The sequence below is a fragment of the Cynocephalus volans genome, chromosome 15 (assembly GCF_027409185.1).
Source record: "Cynocephalus volans isolate mCynVol1 chromosome 15, mCynVol1.pri, whole genome shotgun sequence".
In the NCBI taxonomy this organism is placed as follows: domain Eukaryota; kingdom Metazoa; phylum Chordata; class Mammalia; order Dermoptera; family Cynocephalidae; genus Cynocephalus; species Cynocephalus volans.
In genome coordinates, this window is record NC_084474.1 from 54,029,536 (window position 1) to 54,053,601 (window position 24,066).

General features: G+C 38.3%; 1 protein-coding gene and 1 long non-coding RNA gene across 3 annotated transcripts in view; one reads left to right on the plus strand and one right to left on the minus strand.

Moving 5' to 3' along the window:
• Positions 1 to 650: 650 nt before the first annotated feature.
• Positions 651 to 4,243, minus strand: LOC134363760 (uncharacterized). The gene is made up of 3 exons (XR_010021768.1): positions 4,168 to 4,243; positions 3,349 to 3,474; positions 651 to 732 (listed from the first exon to the last, which is right to left on the minus strand). It is a non-coding gene; the product is annotated as an uncharacterized LOC134363760 (long non-coding RNA).
• A 116-nt stretch (positions 4,244 to 4,359) lies between these two features.
• The window catches only part of AZIN1 (antizyme inhibitor 1), a 31,198-nt gene continuing 11,491 nt past the window's right edge, over positions 4,360 to 24,066 (plus strand). Inside the window, exons 1-4 of one of the 2 annotated variants that reach the window (XM_063079310.1) lie at positions 4,360 to 4,702; positions 8,868 to 9,005; positions 17,229 to 17,374; positions 22,352 to 22,548. In XM_063079310.1, coding sequence (XP_062935380.1) covers positions 22,447 to 22,548 — 102 coding nt within the window. In that variant the 5' untranslated portion in view covers positions 4,360 to 4,702; positions 8,868 to 9,005; positions 17,229 to 17,374; positions 22,352 to 22,446. The remainder of the gene's footprint in view (positions 4,703 to 8,867; positions 9,006 to 17,228; positions 17,375 to 22,351; positions 22,549 to 24,066) is intronic. The other variant, XM_063079309.1, reaches the window with a different exon arrangement.

Genomic DNA, 24,066 nt, shown 5'->3' on the forward strand with positions numbered 1-24,066 from the left:
ATTAAATTAAGTGATTTCTCATCTTAGGTGAAAACCAACCCAGGTAAAGAAATTACAATTCTAAGGGATTTTAACAAGTTACTCAGCAAATAAAAGAGTATCTGTTCAAAGAGAGAATAGTATATAATGTGAACTCTGTACTGAGCAATTTAGAAACATTTATACTAGTCCATAAATATCATAGTATCAGATTCTTAATTAGCAAGTCAGCTTTTTAGAAAGGTTATCCGTGTACAAAAAGATGTGGTTAAACAAACAAAACAAAACAAATCAAAAAGATGTGGTAAATAGCTAAAACATAATTTGTAAAATGCGAATGTTTTAACTATTCAAAACCTATATATTTTGGTTTTCTAAATAAGGAGTACTCCAGGAATTTACCTTAGCAATAGACATTCATATTAAGTTCTCTTTAAATATTCCCATTGTCTGGGCGAGCCCCATGGCTCACTTGGGAGAGTGCGGCGCTGCTAGCACCGAGGCCGCAGGTTTGGATCCTATATAGGGATGGCCACACTGTGCCGAAGGTTGCAATCCCCTTACCAGTTAAAAAACAAAACAAAACAAATAAGTATTCCTATTGTCTTAGTCTGTTTTGTTTTGCTGTAACAGAATACCACAGACTAGGTAATTTATAATGAACAGAAGTTTATTGGCTCATGGTTTTGGAGGCTGAGATATCCAAGACCAAGGGGAGGCATCTGGTGAGGGCCAGTGGTGAAGGCCTCCTTACTGTGTAGTCCCATGGAGGAAGGGCAAAGAGAAGACAAGAGAAAGCAAGAGAGAGAGAGAGAATACCAAACTTGCCCTTTTATAAGGAACTCACTCCCATGATAATGAACCCACTCCTGGCATTAATCAATTAATTCATTCACTCTGCCCTCGTGGCCCAATTACCTCTCATTAGGCCCTTCCTCCCAACTCTGTTGTACTGGGGATTAAGTTTCCAACACATGCTTTTGGTGGGGAAACATTCAAACCATACCACCCATTAAACTGGGATTTTTACTCTCAGTTGCTATTGGAGTCTTCACATTTGTCACATTTGTATATGTGACTCCATAATATTTCTTTTCCTTTTTTTTGACGGCTGGCCAGTACAGAGATCTGAACCCTTGACCTTGGTATTATCAACACTGTGCTCTAACCAACTGAGCTAACCAGCCAGTCCTTACATAAGATTTCTATTATAGGCTGATGATTTTAGGTTTACCTATTACTTTTGAGTGACTTTATCAGTAATCTAATACACTTAATCTTTTACATCTATTGGCACAGAAGCAAAATGAATTTGAATCAACGAACCAGGATGATCTAAGTGTGAATGGTATTATATCATTTTATCATTTTGTCTTAGGGCTCCCTATATAATAATACTGTTTTCACTGGCACTACCTGTGTATTTGCGTATGAGTAAACTGATTTGGCAAAATAACCAAAACCCCAAACACAATTAAATATGTTGTTCTCATTTGATAGCTATCATACTGTTAAAGTTACATACTATGATGCCTATTCTGATGTAGTACAGTTTTCAAGGTTCTATTATATTCATTACAAGCCAGCATTATTCTTTAAATTCAAATATACAAATACTAATCACATGGGCACATTGTTTTAACAATAAAAGTTACTTAACTGCTTCATGGTGTAAACGATGTTGGATTAGGCCCTAGTCCAATCAATACCATATACTTGGAGAGAGGTCAACTGACTTCACTTCAGCTACTTTTCACTCAAAGCTCTGCAACCTTCTATTCCTCTTACACCATTGAATTTGTTCAGTTAAAGGTCACGAATAATTTCTTTCCAGGCCCTTATTGTTTTCTGTGAATGACTACAATGGCTTCCCAAGTATTCTCCATGCCACAAATTTATAGTTCTTTCTCTTCCCACTTCTACATTCTCCCCTTTTCTACAAATGCAAATCACTCCCATGATTGAAATCTTTCCCAATGCCTTTGAGATAAAAACCCAAACTTCTTAATATGATATTGGTGTTTGCCAATGATTTGCCATTTGCCAAAATCAGAACCACCTTTACATCCTGCTTGAGGGATATGACAACCTTGATCACTCATTCCATCTTGGAACAAACACCCTTCTCCCTGAATGGCTTGAAGCTGCACTACTGTGATTCTTTCTACTTCTTTGGGTAGTCCTCTTGGTATTCTCTGCTGGTATCTCTTCTCTCTGGCATTTCTCTAGGTCTTTTTCCTGCACACCTCAACAATTCCTTAATTACCATGTCTGTAGGAAAGGCTCCCAAATTCACACCAAAGGGCCCCAGATCTCCCTATTTCCAGGGACCTTTGGACCATCTTTACCTGGATATTTCATCAACAGTTCAACTTCTTTATGCTCAAAAGCAGCCTCATCTTAGTCCCTCCAAACTGGGTCCCTCTATTTCTACCTCTGTTCATGATTACAGAATTCTCCCTGTTGATAAGCTTCATATCCTCAAATCCTCATCTCTCTTGAAAGTCAAGATTGTCTCTATTTTTTCTATGTCTTTCCCCTCCCATCCATTCTGAATCCCTTAGTACTTTTAAAAACTGCTGTAGTTTTCCCTTTCTTGAAAACTTTCACCTTCTTTTCACTATCATCCACTGGTGCCAGAATAAACTTCAAAAGACACATCTTTGAATATGTCGTGTTCCTACTTCAATGGTTCCAGAATAAAGTCCAAGTTCCAATCCCTTCTTGATCTCATCTTAATCTACCTTTTCAATCTCATTTGCAACCATGCCCCTATGTTGGAACCAGAAAGCCCACTCAGAGTTCTCTAAACCCAGCCATTTCAGTGCCTTCTCCCATGTTTCCCTCGCCTGGAACACTTGCTCTCAAAATCACCTGTTTCTCTTGTCTGGATGTCTGCTTTCAAAATCACTCTGTACCTTTTCCCAGCAGCCTTTCTCTCACGTCGCTGCAATCATTTCCGCCTTCCACTAGGTTCCTTGCAGCATTTTATGTTTGTCTGTTAACAATTTAGTTATTTTGTGTAGGTGTCTTATTTTCCTCACTAGAATGTAAGCAAGATTTCAAGTGGTGTATTCATCTCTAGCTCTCCTTCCTCCACCAGGGGTCTAGTGAAGTGGCCGTGCTTTTAAATGTTCTAAATCGAATAGAACTTTTAAGAAATGAAAGATAATGTCAAAATACAGCAGAGTGAAATCAGTAATCAAGCCGAGCCTACATTTGAGCACCTCAAGATATTCTGCCTTTCTACATAGGAAGCTCTCTCTCTTCCTTTCCCCTTTGATGATTTATTAGTCAACCACAGCACTGCTCCCAAAGTAAACAGAAGGTTCGGAAGAATGAAAGGGAAAAAAAGAGTCACGGACTTACTTAATCTCAAAGATCTTAACTTTGGAGGGGGTGTGACAATACATATTTCCTTTGTGCTGCTGAGTCTCAGTTGCAAAGCGTTTGCTTGGGAGGACTCAGAGTCTCTGATCTTTGGTGCAAAGACATCTAAAAAAAGATGACAATAAATTAAAGTTATGTAGGTCATCTTAGACCCACTAGTAAAAAAAATTTGTTATGGAATAGAAAAACTAAAAGACTGAGAAAACGAGACATGGGGGATTAAAGTAATGTCCGCTAGAAACATTCCACCACAGGTCCTGAATTAATAAGGACTAAGTCCGACTGCACCAACACCTTTTAAAATCAAGACATAAAAGCTACACTCTTTTAAAAAATTCCTACTGCACCGTATTGCAACGTACGAGCACTGAGCCGATCCTTCCGGCCAGGAGGAACTCGCTTCTATAAAGGAGCGCCGCCTTCCGCGGAGGCTAGAGCCTCACCCGGGAGGGCAGTCCCCAGGTGTAGCCTACAGCCCTCACAAAGCGGAGTGATCTCGAGGGGGAAAGCTCCGGCGTTGCCGCCCACAGGCCTCCCCTACCCCCAGTCCAGGCAAAGCAGGGGGCGCGCTGCCCCGGGCCTAGGACACCACTCAGAGGCAGCCAGCGTGGAGCCCGACCCAGCTCACAATGCGCCGGGGCCCGCTGCGGACTTGAGCGCAGGCGTCCGAGAGGCTGGGGCGCGGGGCGGACGCCTGCAGAGCAGCCTTCACACTCCCCCGCCCACGTCAGCGCGGCGGGCCCTCCGCCTGCCGGGGAGCTGCGGTGGGCGGGAGGGCGGGAAGCGGCGGATTTGCACCTGCACGGCCGGGTCAGGCCGCTCTCTCCCCTTTCGCTCCTTCGGTTACCCTCCTGCCCCTTCCGTTCCTTCCTTCTCTCCAGGCGGCAGCCGGGCCCCGCCCCGCTTGCGCCACGGCCCGGCCATCTGTGACGTCACCTGACCCCGCCCCTTGGTATAAATACTGGCGTCGCCGGCACCGCCTTCCCACTCTCTCTGGCTCCTGTCTCCGCCGCCGCATTTCCTTTTTCATCCTGTCGCCTTCTCTGCCTCTTATCCTTTCTCGCTCTGCTGCTCTGCGGTGTGACGAGGCCGAATCCTCTCCCCACCCAGCCCGCGCCTCTCTTCCTTTACCCGCGCGGTTCCATTTCTCTCCGGCCGCCGCCGCCACTGCTGCCCAGCTGGTGTCGGTGCCGCGCTTTTCCCTCACGTCGTCCCCGCAGCCTATGGCCCAGGCCGCCTTGGGTATTTCTGCTCAAGGTAACCACATCCCTCTTTAAAAATTCCGCCGAAAAAGAGAAGACGCTTTACCCGACTCTTTGGGCCGTTATCTCACGTGAGTACCGACCCCAGGGGCGCGGGGTGGGCGAGACGCGAGGCCGGCCTCGGGGGGCTTCCTCCGGCCGGGCCCCGCCGCCCCGGGCGTCCCCGCAGCGCCCCGCGGCCGGCCGCTTCGAACATGGCGGATGGCGGCCTGTGTGGCAGCTGTCGGTGCCGGGCGGCGGGCCGCGCCTCGGGGCCCTCAGGCGGCCGCGGGACGCTTGGCCGAGCCGGAGCAAGCCGCAGCGGTTGGGGCGAGGGGGCGTGTGCGTGTGGGGGCGCGCGCGGGGGTCTCGCCGCCGGGGGTCGCCGTCCGCTCCCGGTGGCGTGCGGCCCCCACCCCTCTCCCGTGGTGCATTGCTGTTTCCGGGGAGGGGGCCGGGGTCCTGCAGCCCCGGCGCAACGCTGCGCCGCCGCCTTCGCCTCCCGGAGCCCGGCGGGCGGGCGGCGCGATGGGCTGCCATGGTCCGGGCCTTGGGTTATGAATGGAGCGGGGCGGGCCCTGCGCCGGCCTTTGGTGACAGCTGCGGGGCAGGTCGGATTCTTGGTGGTGCGGGGAGCGCGGTCCCCCTCTGGTGGAGGAAAGTTGACGCCACTAGGGGCCCGACGGCGGGAAAGCCCGGTGTCAGGTAGCGAGCTAGAGGGCTTTGGCCCCTTTTGGAAGCTTCGGGGCTGCTGCTCCGCCCCTGCGGCTCTCCTGATTGGGCCAAGTCGCCTTCAGTCACCCTAGTCACGTCGCGGAGCTTGAGGATTAGTCACCGAGGCTTCTTTTTCCCGTCCGCGCCACGATTCCTGGGCAGAGAGAGGGAGAATGTTAGGCTGGAGTGGCTTATCGAGTACTCTTCTCGATTGCCAGCAGTTAATGGTGGTGACGTGTTTTAACCCTTACACAAGATACATCCTGAACGTGTGTTTCTTAGACTAAGCTGATGAGCGGTCAGAAACCTGAAACGGCCAGAGACACAATTTACAGCCCCATGAGGTTTCAACAGATTTAATTGGATTTTTGTGTCCCGTCCTTTTCCACTGTTGAATCCCCAGCTTGGGTGGGAACTCTTAAGGGAGATAGAATCGTTGTGGGCTCAGGAAAGGTTGATGTGAACTACCCTGGCAGAAGTATGGCTAATGATTGTCTGGCAAGGCCCTAATAATCGTTTAATCTTTTTTTTTTTTTTTTTAAACAAATATGAGAGCGTGGAGATGCTGCTTATGAAGTCAGAATAAATCCTGAGGAGTTTACATTAAGTAGGGAAGATAGATTCCTCAATACATGATTATAGGTGATATAAATGAAATCAAATAGTCAGTGACTTTCTCCCCCAAGGTTTTGTTAAATAAATTTCAAGCATGGAAGGTGAAAGAGCTGTATCTCCACCTAAATTCTACAATTAACATTTTGCTATATTTGTCTTATCTATTCATCATATTTTTCAATGCATTTCAAAGTTGGAGAAACCAGAACACATCACCCCTTCAACTTTAGTATGTACATTTTACAAATAGAATTCAATACTGTTTACTACTTTTTAAGTTCGGGAGAAGATAAAATTCATGTAACGGTAAAATCCACAAATCTTAAATATACAGTTTAATGAATTTTGACAAAAATACTGTTATGTAACCCAAACCCTTATCAAGAAGTAGAACATTGCCATCACCCCACAAAATTCTTTCTTGCCCCTTTAGTCTCCGTCTCCCACTCCCCACAGAGGCAACCACGATTCTGATTTTTTTAAACCAAAGATTAGTTTGCTTATTCTAAAACTTCCGTATAAATGGAAGCGTACAGTATGTATTCTTTTGTATAAAAGGCTTCTTTAACTCAGCGAGTTTTGATATTCATGTTGCATTTATCCATAGGTTCTTTTTTATTGCTGAGTAGTCCGTTACGTGACGAGCTTGCCTGATTTTTTAAAAATAAACTTTATTTTGGAATATTAGTTTTATAGGAGAGTCGCAAAGAAAGTAACAGTTCTTGAATATGTCTCACTCAGTTTACCCTATTAATATTTTAAATTATCAAGGTACCTTTGTCAAAACTAAGAAACTGCCTTTGGTGCTATTAACTAAACTCCAGACTTTCTTTGGATTTCACCAGTTTTTCTTTGATGTCCTTTTTCTCTTCTAGAATGGAGTGCATGCAAGGTATACTGTGTTTAGTTGACATGTTTCTTCCAGTCTTACCTGGTCTGTGACAGTTTTTCACTATTCTGTTTTTCATGGCCTTTACAGTCTAGAGGAATAATGGCCCGGTATCTAGTAGGATACCGCACAATTTAGGTTTGTTTCATGTTTTTCTCATGATTGGACTGATGTTTTGAGTTTTTAGAAAGAGTATCATAGAGCCATTTTAAAAATCATTGGTAAAGGCAATGTGTGTTCAGAAAAATACTGATAATTTTGAGATACTAAGTTTTGGGTAGTTATGATCAGAGTGATAGAAGGATTTTTGTGCCTTACTGGTATACACGCTGTCTCGGTTGAGTCCTCCCTGTGTTATTCTTTAAGGCGTTGAAGCTAGAGACATTCTATTCAAATGACTGTTAAGGCAGGTGATTGCAATGTTGTGCCTTATTCAGCTGATTACACTCACCATTCTAAAAGAATAATTTATCTTTTTCCACATGACCTCTTTTCCACATTTCCATTTGTCTATCCTTTCTCATGCTTTATCTGTTAACAACTGTCCGGATAAGCATTCCATCTGTCTTGTACGTAAATAGCCATCTTACCCTATGTACCCCTTATATTATTCCTATTAAAATGTGCCTTTCAAATTATGGGGCCTTCATTCCCTACTACTATTTTTTTGTTAAATGGAAATGTTTTAGAGATCTCACTGAAGAGCATTCTTGAATGTCTTAAGTTTAATATCCTTAAGTGTTTGACATCACTGTTCTTAGGTTGCATTAAGCAGCAAAATGGTTGTGGATATATAGTGGGGGTGAGTGGGGGACGGGGAAGGAGTGAATAATGTTTCACCCAGGGTAATTATCCTGTTCCTTAGGATAATTAAGACTGAACTGTCCCCAGCGTGAGTTGGCTTTTTATTTATTTTTAAAATTATCTTGATGTGGGAAGAATCAGAACGATTGTTAGGGAGTAGTACATTATTTGGAATTTATTGTAAGATTATAGCTTCCTTGTGTGTTCGTATATGGGTTCTTTGCTCATCATCCATAATTGTCATTGAGAGTGTGATCAGTTTCCCTTGCTAAATAGAAGGAACATTTTACCTCCCTCAATGGTGCCTTGATCCTGGTTGAGGTGAGATATGCGTAGGGTGTTTCTGAAGTCCCTCAAACTTTTGACCTTGTAATTTCTAGTTTCATAATATTTCTGGTTTCATTCTCACCTCTCCCTTTCTATCAAATACTGTTAGGTTATATTACTTTAAAATAGTAACCACTGAATTACAAGTATAGCATTTTAGTCTAGAGGTGATTAAGTCCATCCAGTCAAACCGTAATAGGTGGTGACCATTTCTAAAACTTAGCATTTTGTGTAGTGAGCCAAGTACTTTCACACGTGTAATGTTCCTGGCAATAATAGAGTGAAGTAGATCTAGATTGGTTAGGTGTGAGAGAAACCTTAAGAGGTTACTTGCCTAATATAATAAGGTAGTTCTCAAAAGTTATTTCAGATTCATAATTAGCTAAGTCACAAAATTTTTGTCTTCTTTAGTGTTGTAGGATTTTATATTTTAAGCAAAGAATAATTTGAATTTGAGTAAAAGTATTCTGGGTAGTATTCTAGATCATGCTCTATCTAGAGCGTTATGCATAGAAAGTCTTGGATATACACCAAGTTGGTGGGAATACTTAGAAATTTTGCCATTTTAGGCCACTTAAAATTTGGGTTTTAGAGGACAGATATAAGCAAAAATAGAATTAGATGAAGGGTGGAAATTCATGAGTATAGGTAGATAAAACAACTTGATAAGATGACCATGATAAGTTCTGTGAATTTTGTAGTCCAGCAGCTTAGAATTGTTAATGACATAAAGTATTTGGTACCATGGTAAACCCTTTGATTAAAATGTGATTTTAATGAAACATACTCTATTATAAAGACTAAAACTTAATTTACAGTTCATCTTTAAGTTGATTTAACCTGCTTGAAGGACAACCTAACTTTTTTTTTTAACACAGGACTATCTGCTACTTTTATTTCTTATTTAGGGCGAACTTTCTGACCAAGTATACAACTACCCAGAGGGCCTAGGAGAAGTGCTGTACAGGGAACAGTTCGACTTCAACGCTGAGCCACCTTGGGAACCTAGCTGATGATAGGGGGGTTCCATCTCCTAACTTGTCCATGTAAGTATTTTTATATCTGTGGGGGTCTTGTAAAATTGAAGTAAAGGAGAGTGCTGTGTTACTTAGTATTTTTCAAAACTTGAAATTGTATGTACCTCTTTAAGTGCAGTAATCCTTAAAGCTCTTTTTAAATTTCTAAAATAGAGACTTGACAGTTATAGGTTTTAAGCTTGACTGATTTGGTTTCATGCATTGTTTACCAGTGACTGGATCACTTACATTTTACTTTATCTTGAATACATAACGAATATTACTATATTTAAGTACATATTGCAGGATAAGTTTTAGGAAGTGTGATTAGTACAGGTTTTAATGTAAGTTGGAGAGAGGTTTTTGGATTTAAGATGTTAGTTTATCACATCATTCAACCATGTAACTTGTGGATTCAGGTATTTGGGCTTGATCAGAAAAAAATCAAACATTTTAATTTTCTTTTTATTCTTATTACTAATTCCATAACAAAAATATTGTTAAGTAGAGCTAAAGATTCTGCTCTCATTCCACTCTTTGAAGCTATACCCCAGGGCATGGGGTATGAAAGATGAATCTTAGTTTTTTTTTTAATCATTACACAATATAAACATTTTTTGTGGTCCTTTACCAATGTATCTTAGTTTTTGTTTTTCTAGTTACAAACATGTTGCCAGAGTCATGTGATTTTCTAGATCTTATATTTTTCATAAAATGACTTGAGGTAATCAGCTGGTGGGAAAAACTGGTTATTTTTAGGGGACTTACTGAAAGATGATATATATATGTCTCCCAACATGTCACCTTCTGGACAGATTTTCAAGGATAGTTTTTGGCTATACTGGATTATCTACATAATGGATTTGACTTCAGTATACAGTCCCTGTACAAAATGTAATTCCACAGTAAACTGCTTGCATTTGAGTTGCTAGTTTGTGTGGTTGGTTCATTTCAAAATTTCATAGTATATAGACTCCTTGTTATTGAAATTTGTTTTTTAGTATTGATATTTAGGTGTTTTTAAGATGGCCAGAGTCTTGGAGAGAATAACATTAAAAATTTTTAAGAAAGCTGAGGGTATCAATTTAGTGTTTCTTTAGTCTGATCTTGTTAAAGAGATTCTAGCAAATAAAGATGTCGTTAAAGCAAACCTTTTAAATACATTTGATGTTAACTCAATTTTGGACTCAGGTTTTTAAGGCTAAAGAGAAGAAAAAACAGTTTAAATAGGATTTCCTAAAAGTTCTGATTTATTTTATTTTATTTTATTTCATTTTATTTTTTTGTCTTTTTCGTGACCGGCACTCAGCCAGTGAGTGCACCGGCCATTCCTATATGGGATCCGAACCCGCGGCGGCGGGAGCGCGCCGCGTTGACGCGCTCCCAGCTCCGCACTCTCCCGAGTGCGCCACTGGCTCGGCCCAAAAGTTCTGATTTAGAATGCTGAATGGAGGGAGGGTTTTCTCCTACCTTTGTAAAATTGAGCAAATTGATTATTTTTTGAATACAGCTAGAAAATAAAGTCGGACTATGACAATTCTTTTAGTTATAAACTGTCACAATGATTTCTCTTTTTTAAGTGTGTAATCATCCTTAGTTATGCAGTGTAGTCCTTGGATGAGCAGCATTAGATAGGACAAATGCAGAGTCTCAGTCCTGGCCAAACCTGAATCAATCTGCATTTTAACCAGGTGGTTTGTATGCATATTAAAGAGAAGTACAATTGCTACCATATTAGTACCAAGTCAGTTATTTAATTTTTGTTAGTCCATCTGTTCTACTTCAGCATATCTGATGTTTTTCCCCCAAGTTGGCTTGGAAGTTAAAAACTTTTTGGAGGGTGGGGGTCTAGTTGGACACCATAGTTAATGAATATATTCTGAGGTGAAAATTTAAGAACAAGCTTCATCTTTTAAGGAAGACCATAATAAAGAATAAACCTTCTTTTGGTTTAAGTCTCATGTTTAATGGAAACTGAACCTTGCATTTTATTTAATATATCTAGTGATGTTTACTCTTAGTGATTTGAGAGACTGATGTTAATAAGCTGACATATTAATGATTCTGCCCAATTATGAAAAAGTAGTCTTTAGATTAATGAATAATATTGTGGAATGTGGGAAGTCCATAGTTAGTGTCCCCTTTTGGGGGGAAGGAATAGGAGCAGATAGAATATGCTAAAGATACTTAACTGTTGTGCATGTTCTGGCAGCCATGGTGACTGACTCTTAGATTTATTGTGCCCTGGTACAATGTATGTTATGCTAAGTGAAAATGTAGTACCTGATGCTTTGCTATAAAGCTATAGGTCCATAATCCCTTATTCATATAATTCTGAAATCCAAAAGACTTAATAAAAAAATTTTAATAGCTTCTTTGATGTGACCTAAACTAATTTGGGGAAAAAACCTGACCTGAATTTGTGCTGATTTGATGTTATTTTTAACTTTACTTATCCCATTTAGTGTTAATATTTTGCTGAAGAAATAGTGATTACAGGATGCTGACTCGTTCTCCTAGAGAGTGTCACATAATATATATAAAGTGTATGTACTGCATCATTGTCCAAAAGTTTGAGAAATTATAAATTCAGAAAGATAATCTGGTTCCAAAGGTTTCTTGACTAGAATTAGTGGAAAATGGCAAGAGAAAATTTTACATTCCAGAAATATATTATCCTTACATGCCAAAAACAGTTTGTTCTACTGGACACTGAAATTCTGAGATTAATTTTCTGTGGAGCACCAGTAATATTTGGAAATCATTAAAAGGACTTAATATATTGGCCTTTGTGAAAATTATTTGAGACAGTATTGCAAAGCATATAGTTACATGAACTCTATTTGAACTGTATTATACTCCAGTACTCCAATAAGATTTACGTGCAGGTGGTATGAGCTCCAGGATTTGAACTCAGGTCTGAGTTCAGGACTTTTAAATCAGACAGCCATCTGAATTTTGAGATAGTTTATTCCATTAAGTATCTGGAAACTTTGGAAGATGCTTACATAGTAAATCTTTTTTCTTCAAAAATTTCTTTAGAGTATGTGTACTATCATATAGTATGTGAGCACTGTGAAAATATCTTGACAAATATTTTAACATCAGTATTTCAGATTAATTTGATGTGCCCCTATTGTGGAAGTTTTTGCATGTCTTTTAAAAAATTCCCTAGGGCTTTATTCTGGAGTAAGTTTTTCCAGTGGGCTGGTTTTCAATTTATTTTAGCTATAGCTTCAGTTATGATTAAAACTTAGTCTAATGGAAAATATTTAAAATTCACTCCAGAAAACTAAATTCTCTTCTAACAATTGCTTCTAGTCGTTGATGTAGTAGTGGAGTCAGATTGAATTAACCATAATCATATAACTTTTGATGTTATGTTGTATGTGAGTATGGAAAAGGGGTTTAGTGAATTGATTTGCTTGAAGTTTGCTTTAAAAGCTTTTTCACCTTGTTGTCATTAGTTGACTTCTGTATGTTTATGTGGGAACTTCATCAGAACATCAGCATTTTAAATAATCATGTTCTGTCTTCTGATTATTGGTATTTACACACGCCTTAACAGTACCTACCGTACCTGTTAGGATATTTTAACTAGGAAAAATGTTCTTCATGAATTTGCTAGTATTATTTCTCATGTTTCACTGTTAATTGTCAGTAGAAAAGAGAAATCGTTGACCCTGATTATGAAGAAGGGTAAATTTCAGTTTTGATATTTGATAATTTAAAGATAATTGTGATGCAGGCATTTTCAACAGAACATTCATTAATGCAGTTGGTGCTCTTTGACCAAAAAGATGAATAAAACTACTATCATTAGAATACACAGATTTTTAAAGTGTTTTTTGAATATGTATATTCCCTTGGCATGCCTAAAGTAGCATTTGATGGTGCTTCACTGCTTGTGTAAAGTAGCAGAAATATATTCTGTACAAGCACAATGTGAATAAACAGTATGTTGATAGATAAACAAAGTTTTGGGGAAATGATATTCTTGTTTTGAACAATTTGGAATCTTTTCTAGGAGGGCCAAAGAGATTGGAAAGCAGTATAGACCAGTTTTTTGTTTGTTTGTTTTTTGGGTTTTTTGTTTTGTAAGCATAGTTTTTTTTGAAGTACAACAAACATACAGAAAAGTACACAAATCATAAGTGTACAGCTCAATGAATTTTTGCAAACTGAATATATCTATGTAATCCTTGCCTAGATTAAGAGATAGAGTATTACCAGTATCCCAGAAATCCCTCTCCTAAAAACTTCGGTTTTTAGATAAAAGATCTAAAAGTTTGGTTTTTGATAAAGAGCCAGTATACAAAGAGATTATAACTCCAAAATGAGGTCCTCAAGGTGAGGAAGAAAAATTCTGATCATATCTGTGGATAAGACCAAAGTGAGGTTAATCTTCATTCTGCAAGTTGGGAATGAATGAGAAAAGTGCTAAATACTTTCTCATCTTTATTGCCTTTCAACCTTCTCTACACCTTAAAAATGTTTATGGTCTTTGATCCAATGAATTTGTTTTTTTGAATCAGAGATTCAGAGATTTCTATAGAAGATGAGAAATTGGGTTCAATCTAAGCATCCAGCAATAAGGACTTGGTTAAATTAATTTTTCATACATTGATAAATGGAATATTATGTAATGATTCAAAAATCAGAATCTTTGCTTAAATGCTTATGACAGTGATAAGTGAATAAGGCAAGGTACAAGAATTGTTTATCTATGAGACAGTATGATCTTAATTTTTGTTAAAAATGTCTGAAAATATTGGTAGGAAATATTTGGAAGGAAACATGAAACAAATACTGGTCTCTAGATGTGGAATTGTAGGCAATTTAAATTTTATTTTCATGCTTTTTATTAAATTATTTTTAATTGCATGTATTTGTGGGGTATAGTGTGTTGTTTCAATACACACACTTAGGGTAGATAGCATAGCTATCACCTAAACATTTCTTATTGTAGTGATTATGGTCAATGTCCTCTTTTCTAGCTATTTAAAAATATACAATATAATATTATAGCTATAGTCAGCCTCTAGAGCTCCTGAACTTATTCTGTCTGTCAGTGTAGACCAGTTTTTAAACGGGATAAAATGATTCTTACATTTACTACAGAGGATAGATGAGCTGAGAGAATTAATAGTGACTACCTATCTGTGTGTTTCGTCACACTCTACTGAGTCTTGTTTCAGAGTTTTCAGTTTGGAGTTTCCGCTGCCCATCCCACCCCCACAGAGAAGAAAACCATTTTGGAACACAAGTTTGATTAGAGTAAGTGAAGTGTTGTATATGTGAGAACAGTTTGTAAAGTGTAAAATCTAGGTAAATACTAGACTGCTGTTCTAGGCTGGCCGTTATTCAAATGAGCCTAAGGAGACTTTTTAAGTGAAGTACACACATACTGGTAAGGCCCAGAAAACAGCTACTTTATCCTTCACCTCCATTCCAGGGTCATCCATGTCCACTTAAATCAAGCAGTTTGTCATAAGCTGACTGAAGCAGAGATTTAGCCATCTTTTTCTCTAACCCAGTGTTCTTCACATTATGGCATGAGTAGAAAATATTGTGCAGTATATCAATTTATAAAGATTAGACTGGTCAGGTTTAACTTGTCCAGGCCATACCCAGCCACCATGAGGTTTGAAATGCCTATAATTGACTGACTTGCAGCAGGAGCCAAGACAACAAAACCCTTTTGTAATTCTCTGCTCTAAACTTTTTGCCTTATCTAATGTAAGCACATATTTCAGATCTCTATTCAGGACTTATGTTGTAGAGTTCTGTTACCTTTTGTTCATTTACTGTCTAGCTTTGTCAACTTGTGAATTGACCTTTGTTACCTTGAACAAAGTCATTTTGGGGACAGTGGTTTTTTGTTTTGTTTGTTTTAAGTCTGTGCATGGACTTGATCCCTAGAAATTTGAAAATTTATTATGAAAACAGCATTCTGTAGAATGGATCTGTTCAGAAATACAGCCACTATACAGGTGGCTCATTTAATAAGTTAAAAGTAAATAATTAAAAATTCAGTTCCTCAGTTGCATGAGCCCCACATTTTAAATGCTTGGGAGCTATGCATGGCTAATGGCTATTATTTTCAACAGCACCCATAAAGAACGTTTCAGTCACTGCAGAAAGTTCTGTTGGTCAGCACTGCTCTGAGATAATTATTATTATGAATGTGAATAGCATTGGCCACAATAATCATAATTTTAAACATCTGTTCCTAAGAACATACGTGTTACCTATTCTCTTTGTTCTTTCCTTAGATTTGTCTAATAAACTGGTTTTAATTGTAAGTGCTTTTTGGTTTTATATTCTAGTTGAATTCTTTAGGTGCCTAGCATGTTCCTAGGATACAACTCCTTAAAATGATTCTATGTTCATGTAGACTGAAATTAATATTAGCTTTATGTTGACTTTAGATTATGTTTTATCTGCTTCTTTCTCTGTACTGCAAGGATCCTCTGACATGCAGTTTTGCAAAGAGCTCCCAAATGAGTATAGTATCTTCTTAGCTCATCATCTAGGTTTAGCATGATCAGCATGTTATATTTGGCACTACCAAAAGTAGGATGGGGTATCCTAGTAGATTCACCATGGACACTAACAAAACAAACCCAAATATATTTTTTAAAAATCCTAAAAATGAGATGTTCACTGTCCTAAGTTGATGAAGAGCTCCTAGAAGTCAATAAGAAAAAATAAAAACACAATAGAAAAATGAGCAAAAGACTTGAAAACTATTTGCCACTAAAAACCTAACATGTGGTATGTGCTCTCAGGTATGTGCCTTATGCATTAGCATCTAGACCAGTGCTACTTAAACTGCCAATCAGCAGGATAGGGTCTCTTGTATGAAAGTAGCACACTGCCAAACACTGTTTTAGGGTCACACAGAAGAAAAAAACTATTTAAAAAAAATAAGGCAATGATGATTAGAAGAAGTCTAAACATATTCTGGAAGAGATGTACCCACCACTACCTGGGAAAGATACATGGGGGGGCCCTGAGGTATTGAATCTTAATAGCTTGCTTAACCTGGTCTTTGCTGCAATAATTGTACTGCACGTAGGTTTTCCCTGCGAGCTGGGAGCAGGTGAACAGTGAGATCTGCCGTAAGGCAGTCAAAATAGTAAGTGCATTTGTTTAAAGAGTTACCTGTATGCTGCATTGAAACCAGGAAAGCTAGAGAAGTTTAAATACGGTTATATACTTCAGGTTGTATTATAATAGTTATCTTTAATTGATGTCACATCTTAATTACCAAAAGGGATTTAGGTATTTTACTTGTGTTCAGGTACACACACACTTTTTCTAGAAAAAAAATTCAGTCATCACATGGAATAATCAAGACACGTTTTTGAAGGGAGCCTAATCGTATCGATTCCACATGCAAAAGTAATATTGCTGTGAAATTCCTGTGTTTTGTTTTCTCATTAAGATATATTTTAATATTTATTGTGAGGCATTTCAAACTTAGCCTGTTGGGCTTATTTCTAGGGTTGTTTTTCCTCCCCCCCTTACATATCTCCTGTTCATTCTTGTTCTTCTCTTTTAAAATAATTCTTTAGCATTTACCTTTAGTGAATTCTTCCTCTAGGGTTACTGTTTTTCCATCCTAATCACCTGAAAAATAACTGTTCATTGTGATTACTAGCTTTCCGTTTACTGTCAATTGAAGCAAGCCCTGTCCTGATTATCCTGAGTACTCAGTATAGACTATTGTTATTGTCCGTCACTTATTTTTGGTCCAGTATGGCAAAAGTTTATATGTGTGATCACCACCCAATTTATTGGAACTTCGTACCTACCAGTTTCAGTATGTAGCTTCTTGGAACTACATTTTCTTAGTGGTTCCGACCTGCTCCAGGCTTCACATCTCAAATCATCCTTTAGAAGCCTCTTCTAGTATTCCTCTGCCAATTACTTCTAAAGGTATTCTGTGTGGTAAGTAACATTTTATTTTTTGGTGTAGGTAGAATGCAGAGGGGACTTTTTTTTTTTTTAAAGCTGTGAGCTGAGTGCTAAGTCATCAAATGCCTATGTAAAAATAAAGGTAGAAATGCCCTTAGGCATCTTCAGAGTAACATCAGTAGTGTAAATTTCAAAGTATCCTACTAAATTCTCATTTTTAATGAGTAAAAGTCCTTTTAGAAAAGTGGTTGATGTGTTAAGGTTGGGTTTCCTGCTTAGGTATCTCTGAAACAATACTCAACCTTTCAGCTCTCCCTGTTCTACTTCCAGGGAGGTCTTCACTTCAGAAATCCAAGACTCATATTCATCCAGCTTGGTGTCAAGTGGGCTGTTGCTGCCAGAATTATCTTGTGATTATTTGAGAGATGTATCAGTTTCTTCTGAAGTACAATCAACTGTAGAAGCCTTTGTAGCAGGTGTGTAACAAGGCAAGTGCCCAGCTGCTGTAGCCACTACTCTTGGAGCTACCCTCCTGATGAACATGAGGACTCAACGGCCTCATGAAAGGCTCCAGGGAGCAGCATGTGGTTCTTTGGAGCATTTTGTTTCTTTTGGCAGTTCTTCATGGAAAATGTATCATCAGAAAACACCAACATTAAGGTGTAAATAGGAATGTTACATAATTTTTTTCTTCACATCTGTGAACTCAAGTGGAAATTACTTATTAATAAAAGTAGTATTGTGAAGTAACCTTGGTTGTGAAAATAGCCTAAAAGTACTTATGAAGAGAGAACACTTTCTCGTGTCTGTCTATGCCAATAAACATTGGAGCTTCTGTTAAAAATAAATTTGCTAAAGTTCTAAAGCATTTTGGTGATGAGAATCTAAGATTTACATAGAGTAGATTTTCTAAAGTTTAACAGAACTAATTCGAGGTCCAGCAGCACCAGACTAGAGTACATAGTGATGCATATGTGTTGGAGCTACTAAATCAGTCTTGTTTCTGATTTATTTATAAGCCAGAAAAAGTGGTGCAGTGTCTGGGAATTATTTACACCGAGAATCGTGGGGAGGTTTGGTATAACACCTTGGTTTTAAGTCTGCATTCTTAGTGGAAAGGATGGAGAGAGGTCCTGGAAAAAGAGACCCTGTGGTGTTTAAAGTTGAGGTGGATTAACTTGGCAGATCTGGCATATGGTGTAAACTCTCAAGACATACCCACTTATTTTCCTAGGGCTGGCTCCCTAGAATATGCTGTGCCTAGGATTTTTGGTTTAATGTATTGTCACCGATTAACTTTAATCTTTGAAAACATTTTAGCAAAATATTTCTTCACTTAGTGGCATGAGGCAGTAGAGCCATAGAGTATTTCTGCCAACCTATTAAAAATTTGCAAGCAATAGACCCCTGGAGATATGACTTTGAACTGGTTTTTAGGACTCCTTCACCACTGGGTTCCAATATCTCTCAGAGATAGGAAAGACTAGATCAGCTTACCCATCTACCTTTTCATTTGTTGGAAATATTGGGTTTCCAAGTTACATTTCATTTGAACTAAGTTTATTGGCTCAAAGTATATTAGAAAACCTGTCTCCTGAAGGTATTTGTGTTTTGCAGATTTTTTGGAGGAATTAGTTTTTCCGGGGCCTAACTTTTAGCTTTTAACAGTAACTAGTAATTGGGCAGCTTTGTATTTACATGTGAATCACTTGCGAATTAAGATTTGGGCTCCTTTTAAGAATGTGGAAAGGTGGGCCTTCTTTTTCAACACATTTCCAGGGAGTTTGTTACCACCACCCCTGTGTTTAAGAACGCTTCAGTCTTAGAGTTGTGAAGTCCTTTGTCCATTTGTTTCTGAGAGTACTCTGGGCTAGGGATTTATGGGAATCTGAAAGCATTCTGGGAGCAATCTAAGAAGATAAACCCTGATTAGAGCTTTGTTAGTATTGGTTTTAGTCAAATATTTTATTGCAGTTCTCAGTATAATTAAGGAAATCAAATATTACATGTACTACATCTGTTGTAATGGGTTCGGGTGTGTCTTAATCCTTTCTGTCAAGTACTGCCAGTATAGCAAATGAATTTTATTATGTTTTTCCAACAGAGTTCTTTTGTCAGCCAGGGATTGGTTAACAATACTGTAGTTAATTCTGAAGTGACAGTTTCATGTCAAAAATGAATAGCCACTCCACAAGCAATTGTAGTTTTCCTTTAGAGCAGGGCATGCATGCTTTCCAGTTATTTTGTCAGCTGTTTTAGTTTGGTCTTCAGTTGATATTTAAAATTATTTCACTTCTACAAAAGTCTATATATAGTGACAGGAAGGAGGTCAGTGGTTGCCTGGGGTGGAGTTGAGGATTTACTGCAAAAAGGACATGAGGGAACTTATCTTTATGTTAGTGAAAGGAAACTATCTTTAAGTTAGTAAAAGGAAAAATAATTTCACATTTGGGGTCCACATATCTGAGAATCAGACAAAAGATAGAGAACAGCAAGATTAAAATGTAGGAAATAGTCATAAAGATAAAAAGGCTATGAGTAGGTGTGATAGGTTGTTTTTATAGCAATGTGAATAAACAGCTGTGGGAGTTCATATGTCTGAAATGGTTAGTTGATTATGGGGATGTGATAAAGTTCTATTAAAAGTACTGAGAGCCGTGTTGGATTTCCAAGAGTAATTCTGTGTTTTATAGGGATGGGGTGCTGGGGAGGCAGGTTTTTTGTTTTGTTTTAAACATAGTTTGATCATCAGCATGTCTAGAGTTAGCCTACTTAATTGTTCTGTGCCTCAGTGTTTTGATCTATAAAATTAGGTTAATACCATCATTGTTCTTTTATTTATTTTTTATTTTTCTTATAAAGATGACTGGTAAGGGGATCTTAACCCTTGACTTGGTGTTGTCAGTACCATGCTCATCCAGTGAGCTAACCAGCCGGCCATCCCTATGTAGGAATCCGAACCCATGGCTTTGGTGTTATCAGCACCACACTCCTCTACCAAGTGAGCCACGGGCCGGCCCCTAATTGTGGTTTTAGAGATTAAGAAAATTAATATTGAAAAGATAAAATACTCAGAACAGCAGCTGGCACAATACTATAAACATGTTTGCTATTTGATTTAAGCTAGTTTAGCAGATAGTGAGAGTTGAACCCACTAGATTATGTAGTTTGAAAATACTTGCAAAAAGTATGTTTATCCCTATGATCATACTAATCTAGAAAAAGAAGAGGCATTCAGCAGGTAAGACTGGATTCAATGGGCATGATGTTTTTGTAAGTACTGAGGAATGTTAGGGGAAAATTATCCTTCCTATAGGCACTATAACTATAGGAAATTGAGGCTCATCTTGTCCTGACTAAAGGCTGGACTTTTTGCATTTGGCAGCAATTGCCTGTGGTGATCCATAATTGATAACCCTAGGTTCCCATGTAAATACTACAAATATAGCAGCGTATACTTAAAGAGACATGAATTGAGATATTAAGATGAAGGTTTTTCTTTCTTTGCATTTCAAAGTAGATTTTAATTAGATAAAAATCTTGATAGAGTAAATGAAAGCTGGCTATTTTGCCCAAAAGATTAGTGTTGCTAAACTTAAACAGGAAGCTCCTACCTTACTTTTTCTTATATTTACCTTGGCATTTATCCTCTTGAGTGGTCTTTATTTTTTCTGTTGCTCTTAGTGCCCAGTTGAATATCCCCCTAAAATTGATGTTCTAGCCGGAGTTACATTCTTAAATATGTGTCCTCAGCCGGAAATTAAAATGTCTACTTTCTGAGCACAAGTTTATATCAGTCCTGGTGTAACAAACTTCTTAAGACAATGTCCAGGCTGTAATTTGACCTCACTGCATGAGTGTTAAGTCTCATGCAGGTATGCCTAAAATATCCCCTTTGGTAAAGTGAAAATATCCTCAACTTTTCAGTCTCCATCACAGCATGAAAGAGATTTGATGAGGTGAACTGAACGTGAATGTAGTTGGTTTCTTGGAAATGAAGCTGTTAGTATTTTGGTTTTTTGGGGTGGCTGGCCATTACAGGAATCAAACTTTTAGTTTTTTTAAAAGCTAAAACTAAATATTGTTTGTATTTCATGAAATTTGCCTAATAGCTTATCGAGTTTTGGTGCAGCCCAAAAGCTGACACTTTGTTTTGGAACCATTCAAATGGAGTATACTTTTGAGATAAGGGCCATCACCCAAGGTAAACTCATTGCCTTGGGGCAGAGGGGAGGTGAAGGGGCGTGATGGGAGAAATCAAGGACACAGGAAGAGCTGTGCAGGTTTTAAAATAGGTTGCCAAGACAGCTGGTCTGTGCCCATTATTAATGTGGCAACCAGAAATCAGTACTAACAGTGAGTAGTGTCCTGTCTGGAAGATTTGTTTTATCTTATTTTTGTTAAAAGAAGTTATTTCCTAAAATAAGCTAGGGACCAGTGGAATTCATCAAGTAAGATAAACCTTATGTTGGAATGTGCTTGTCCCAGAGGAGAATGGGTGACCTTGGGAGGGGGAAGGTTTATTTGATTGGTTGGTTGGTTGGATAGAGGTAGAGATTAGTCTCCAGCCTTTTTAAAAATCAGAGTTCTTAGTAACTGGTTTGTGATAGCACTTTTGTATTTCTGGCAACTTAATTTTAGGACTATTCTGAGCCAGCACTTAAATAGTAGTTTTTAATTCATATGTTATATGATTTTTTACAACAACCTTTTAAGGAAGTAATTAGGATAGTTAACTGAGGTTTAGAGAAATTGATGTAGGATCTATACACTGCTAAGTGACATAGCCAGGATCAGGTCTTCTGACTCCTAGACTAGTGAGTACACCAAATCAAATCACCTCACAAGAGACCTATATTGCTAACTTGATGTAGCTAATACTATTTTAGCTTGAAGCGAGACCTAGGCGGTCTGTATCAAAGCTGCAGATTATCCCCTAAAGCTGCCCTTCATCTCCACCCATTTTTATTACTTTCACCTATTCTAGAATTTTATTTACAGGACATTTATCTGCAATTAACTGGCAATGCTATGTTATGTGGCTGGCAGTGTATCGAATTTTAATTTCTTGGCTGTGGATAGTTACTTCGCCATCTTTCTTAAAATAAGTAAATTGTATGTGTTAAAGAAGATACACAAAACAAGATTGAATAATACAAGTTGGGTCTGCATCTCTATGTAAATAAGGTGACCATATAGGCTTGTAATTGCACACATATTGTTATCTTCTCAAGAAATTATATTGAGGTGGTTTTTTTAATGTATAAAATATGTATTTATTCATTTTTTAAAATGGGCATTAAAGGATATTGATCCAGTATCTCTGAAAGTATTAAGTGATCACATAAATTCCTCACTAAATTAGGCACTTAGCACACTTTCATTGACGACTCATATCATGTTTATAACTATTGAAAATAATACAGACTTTGATTTAACTTCTATTTTGACAGTTTGTTGCATATTCTAAGGACCCAGACATAGGCTTGGTGGCCCATCTCTTGTTTTTCCTGGTTTATGACTTTCGGCTTTGTGGAATACGGCTGAGATGAAAGGATTTATTGACGATGCAAACTACTCCGTTGGCCTGTTGGATGAAGGAACAAACCTTGGAAATGTTATTGATAACTATGTTTATGAACATACCCTGGTAAGTGTGCCACCTTAGATTTCTCAAATATGATGTTTATAATTTTCCGAATTCTAAAAGCATCAGTGCTTTGTTAATTTGTTCATCTGATAAAAGTACTTGGTTCAGATGTTCACTTTTCCAGGTTGTCTTAACCCCCCCCCATTCTCCTTGAGTATTGTAATGCGTATTTCTTTCTAGTCTGTGTTATTTAAAAGAAAGAATGCTTCCTAATAATTAGGCCTTTCTCTGCTATGCCTTTTAGCATGTGACCTCTTGTATGGTCTGTTTATTTTCTTGATTTGTTGCTGGCCAATCTTCTAATCAGTGCATGGCTTCTTATTCATTTTTCTCAACTCTATTCTTCCGTGGATTTTAATTTACTTTGAGGTAATCCTGCTTGTGTATGTTGACTGAGAATTTGATAGTTTATACTGAATGCTTACTCTACTGTCCTAGATGTCAACTTCTACAGAATCATATTCACTGCTACTTAAGATTATTTTCATTTTAGACTTACTTATAGAAGTATTTTTTTTATTGATTTACTGATAGAATATTTCTTTATTGGAGCTAATTTCCCATATTTCCCAAATTTGTTGAATTATTTTCACATTACTGGTGTTCAGTAATAGGATACTGAAAAACTTTTCTTTCCTGCTCCTTGGCCTTTAATCTGCAGATGAGCTTAAATCTTCCCCTCACTCCAGCAAACACTCTTTATTTCTCTCTTCCTTTGCCATCTTACTTCTTGGAGAAATAGTGACACCTGTCATTCTGTCCAGCAATTCCTGCTGAGTCATTCTTTAGTTAATGCTTTCATGTCCCCAAAAAGCTCCTGGTAAAATTTTAGTGACCTTTCCTTTAGCAATTTAGCTTTCCTCTTTGACTTTTGTAACACTCTTTTTCTGGGTCCAGTAAGGTCTTTGAAATGTTCCTTTCATCCATCCTTGTTCTACATCCTAAATTACCCCCACATTTAGTGACATTTGGTGAGAGTTAGTCCTCAACCCTGTTCTCTGCTCTGGCAGTCTCACCTAATTGTGTGGCTCTAGGGTGATACTTCTGTATTTTTCTCTGTCACTCAGTCTACATTTTGCATGTCTTGCCTCTTAGCCTTGGTCTTTCCTCCACAATGTCCTTGTATTCATCCCTTCCTCCATTCTCATTCTCTCAGTCTGCCTCTGCAGGTGTCTTTATAGTGACCTCCTAGTTCATCTCTCTTTTCTATATTGAAAGGAAAATGAATACCTTGTTTATTATCCCAGTTTTCTTACTGTTGCCCATAAATACCTAGTTTTTTCTCTCATTAAAGTAAATATAAAATTTCTGTCTCCAGAGTACGATGGATCAATAAATACAACCCTTCCAAATCTGCCACACATAATCCGTAACTTCCATTGATATTTTATCAACTAGGCAGTATATTACAATAATAAACATTTTCAGGTAATGTGGGTTAAAAAGTAGAACACAGTAAAATTGTCTTTATGGTTTCTCAATGTTTGGATGTTGTACATTTGCCTACCATCTAGCATT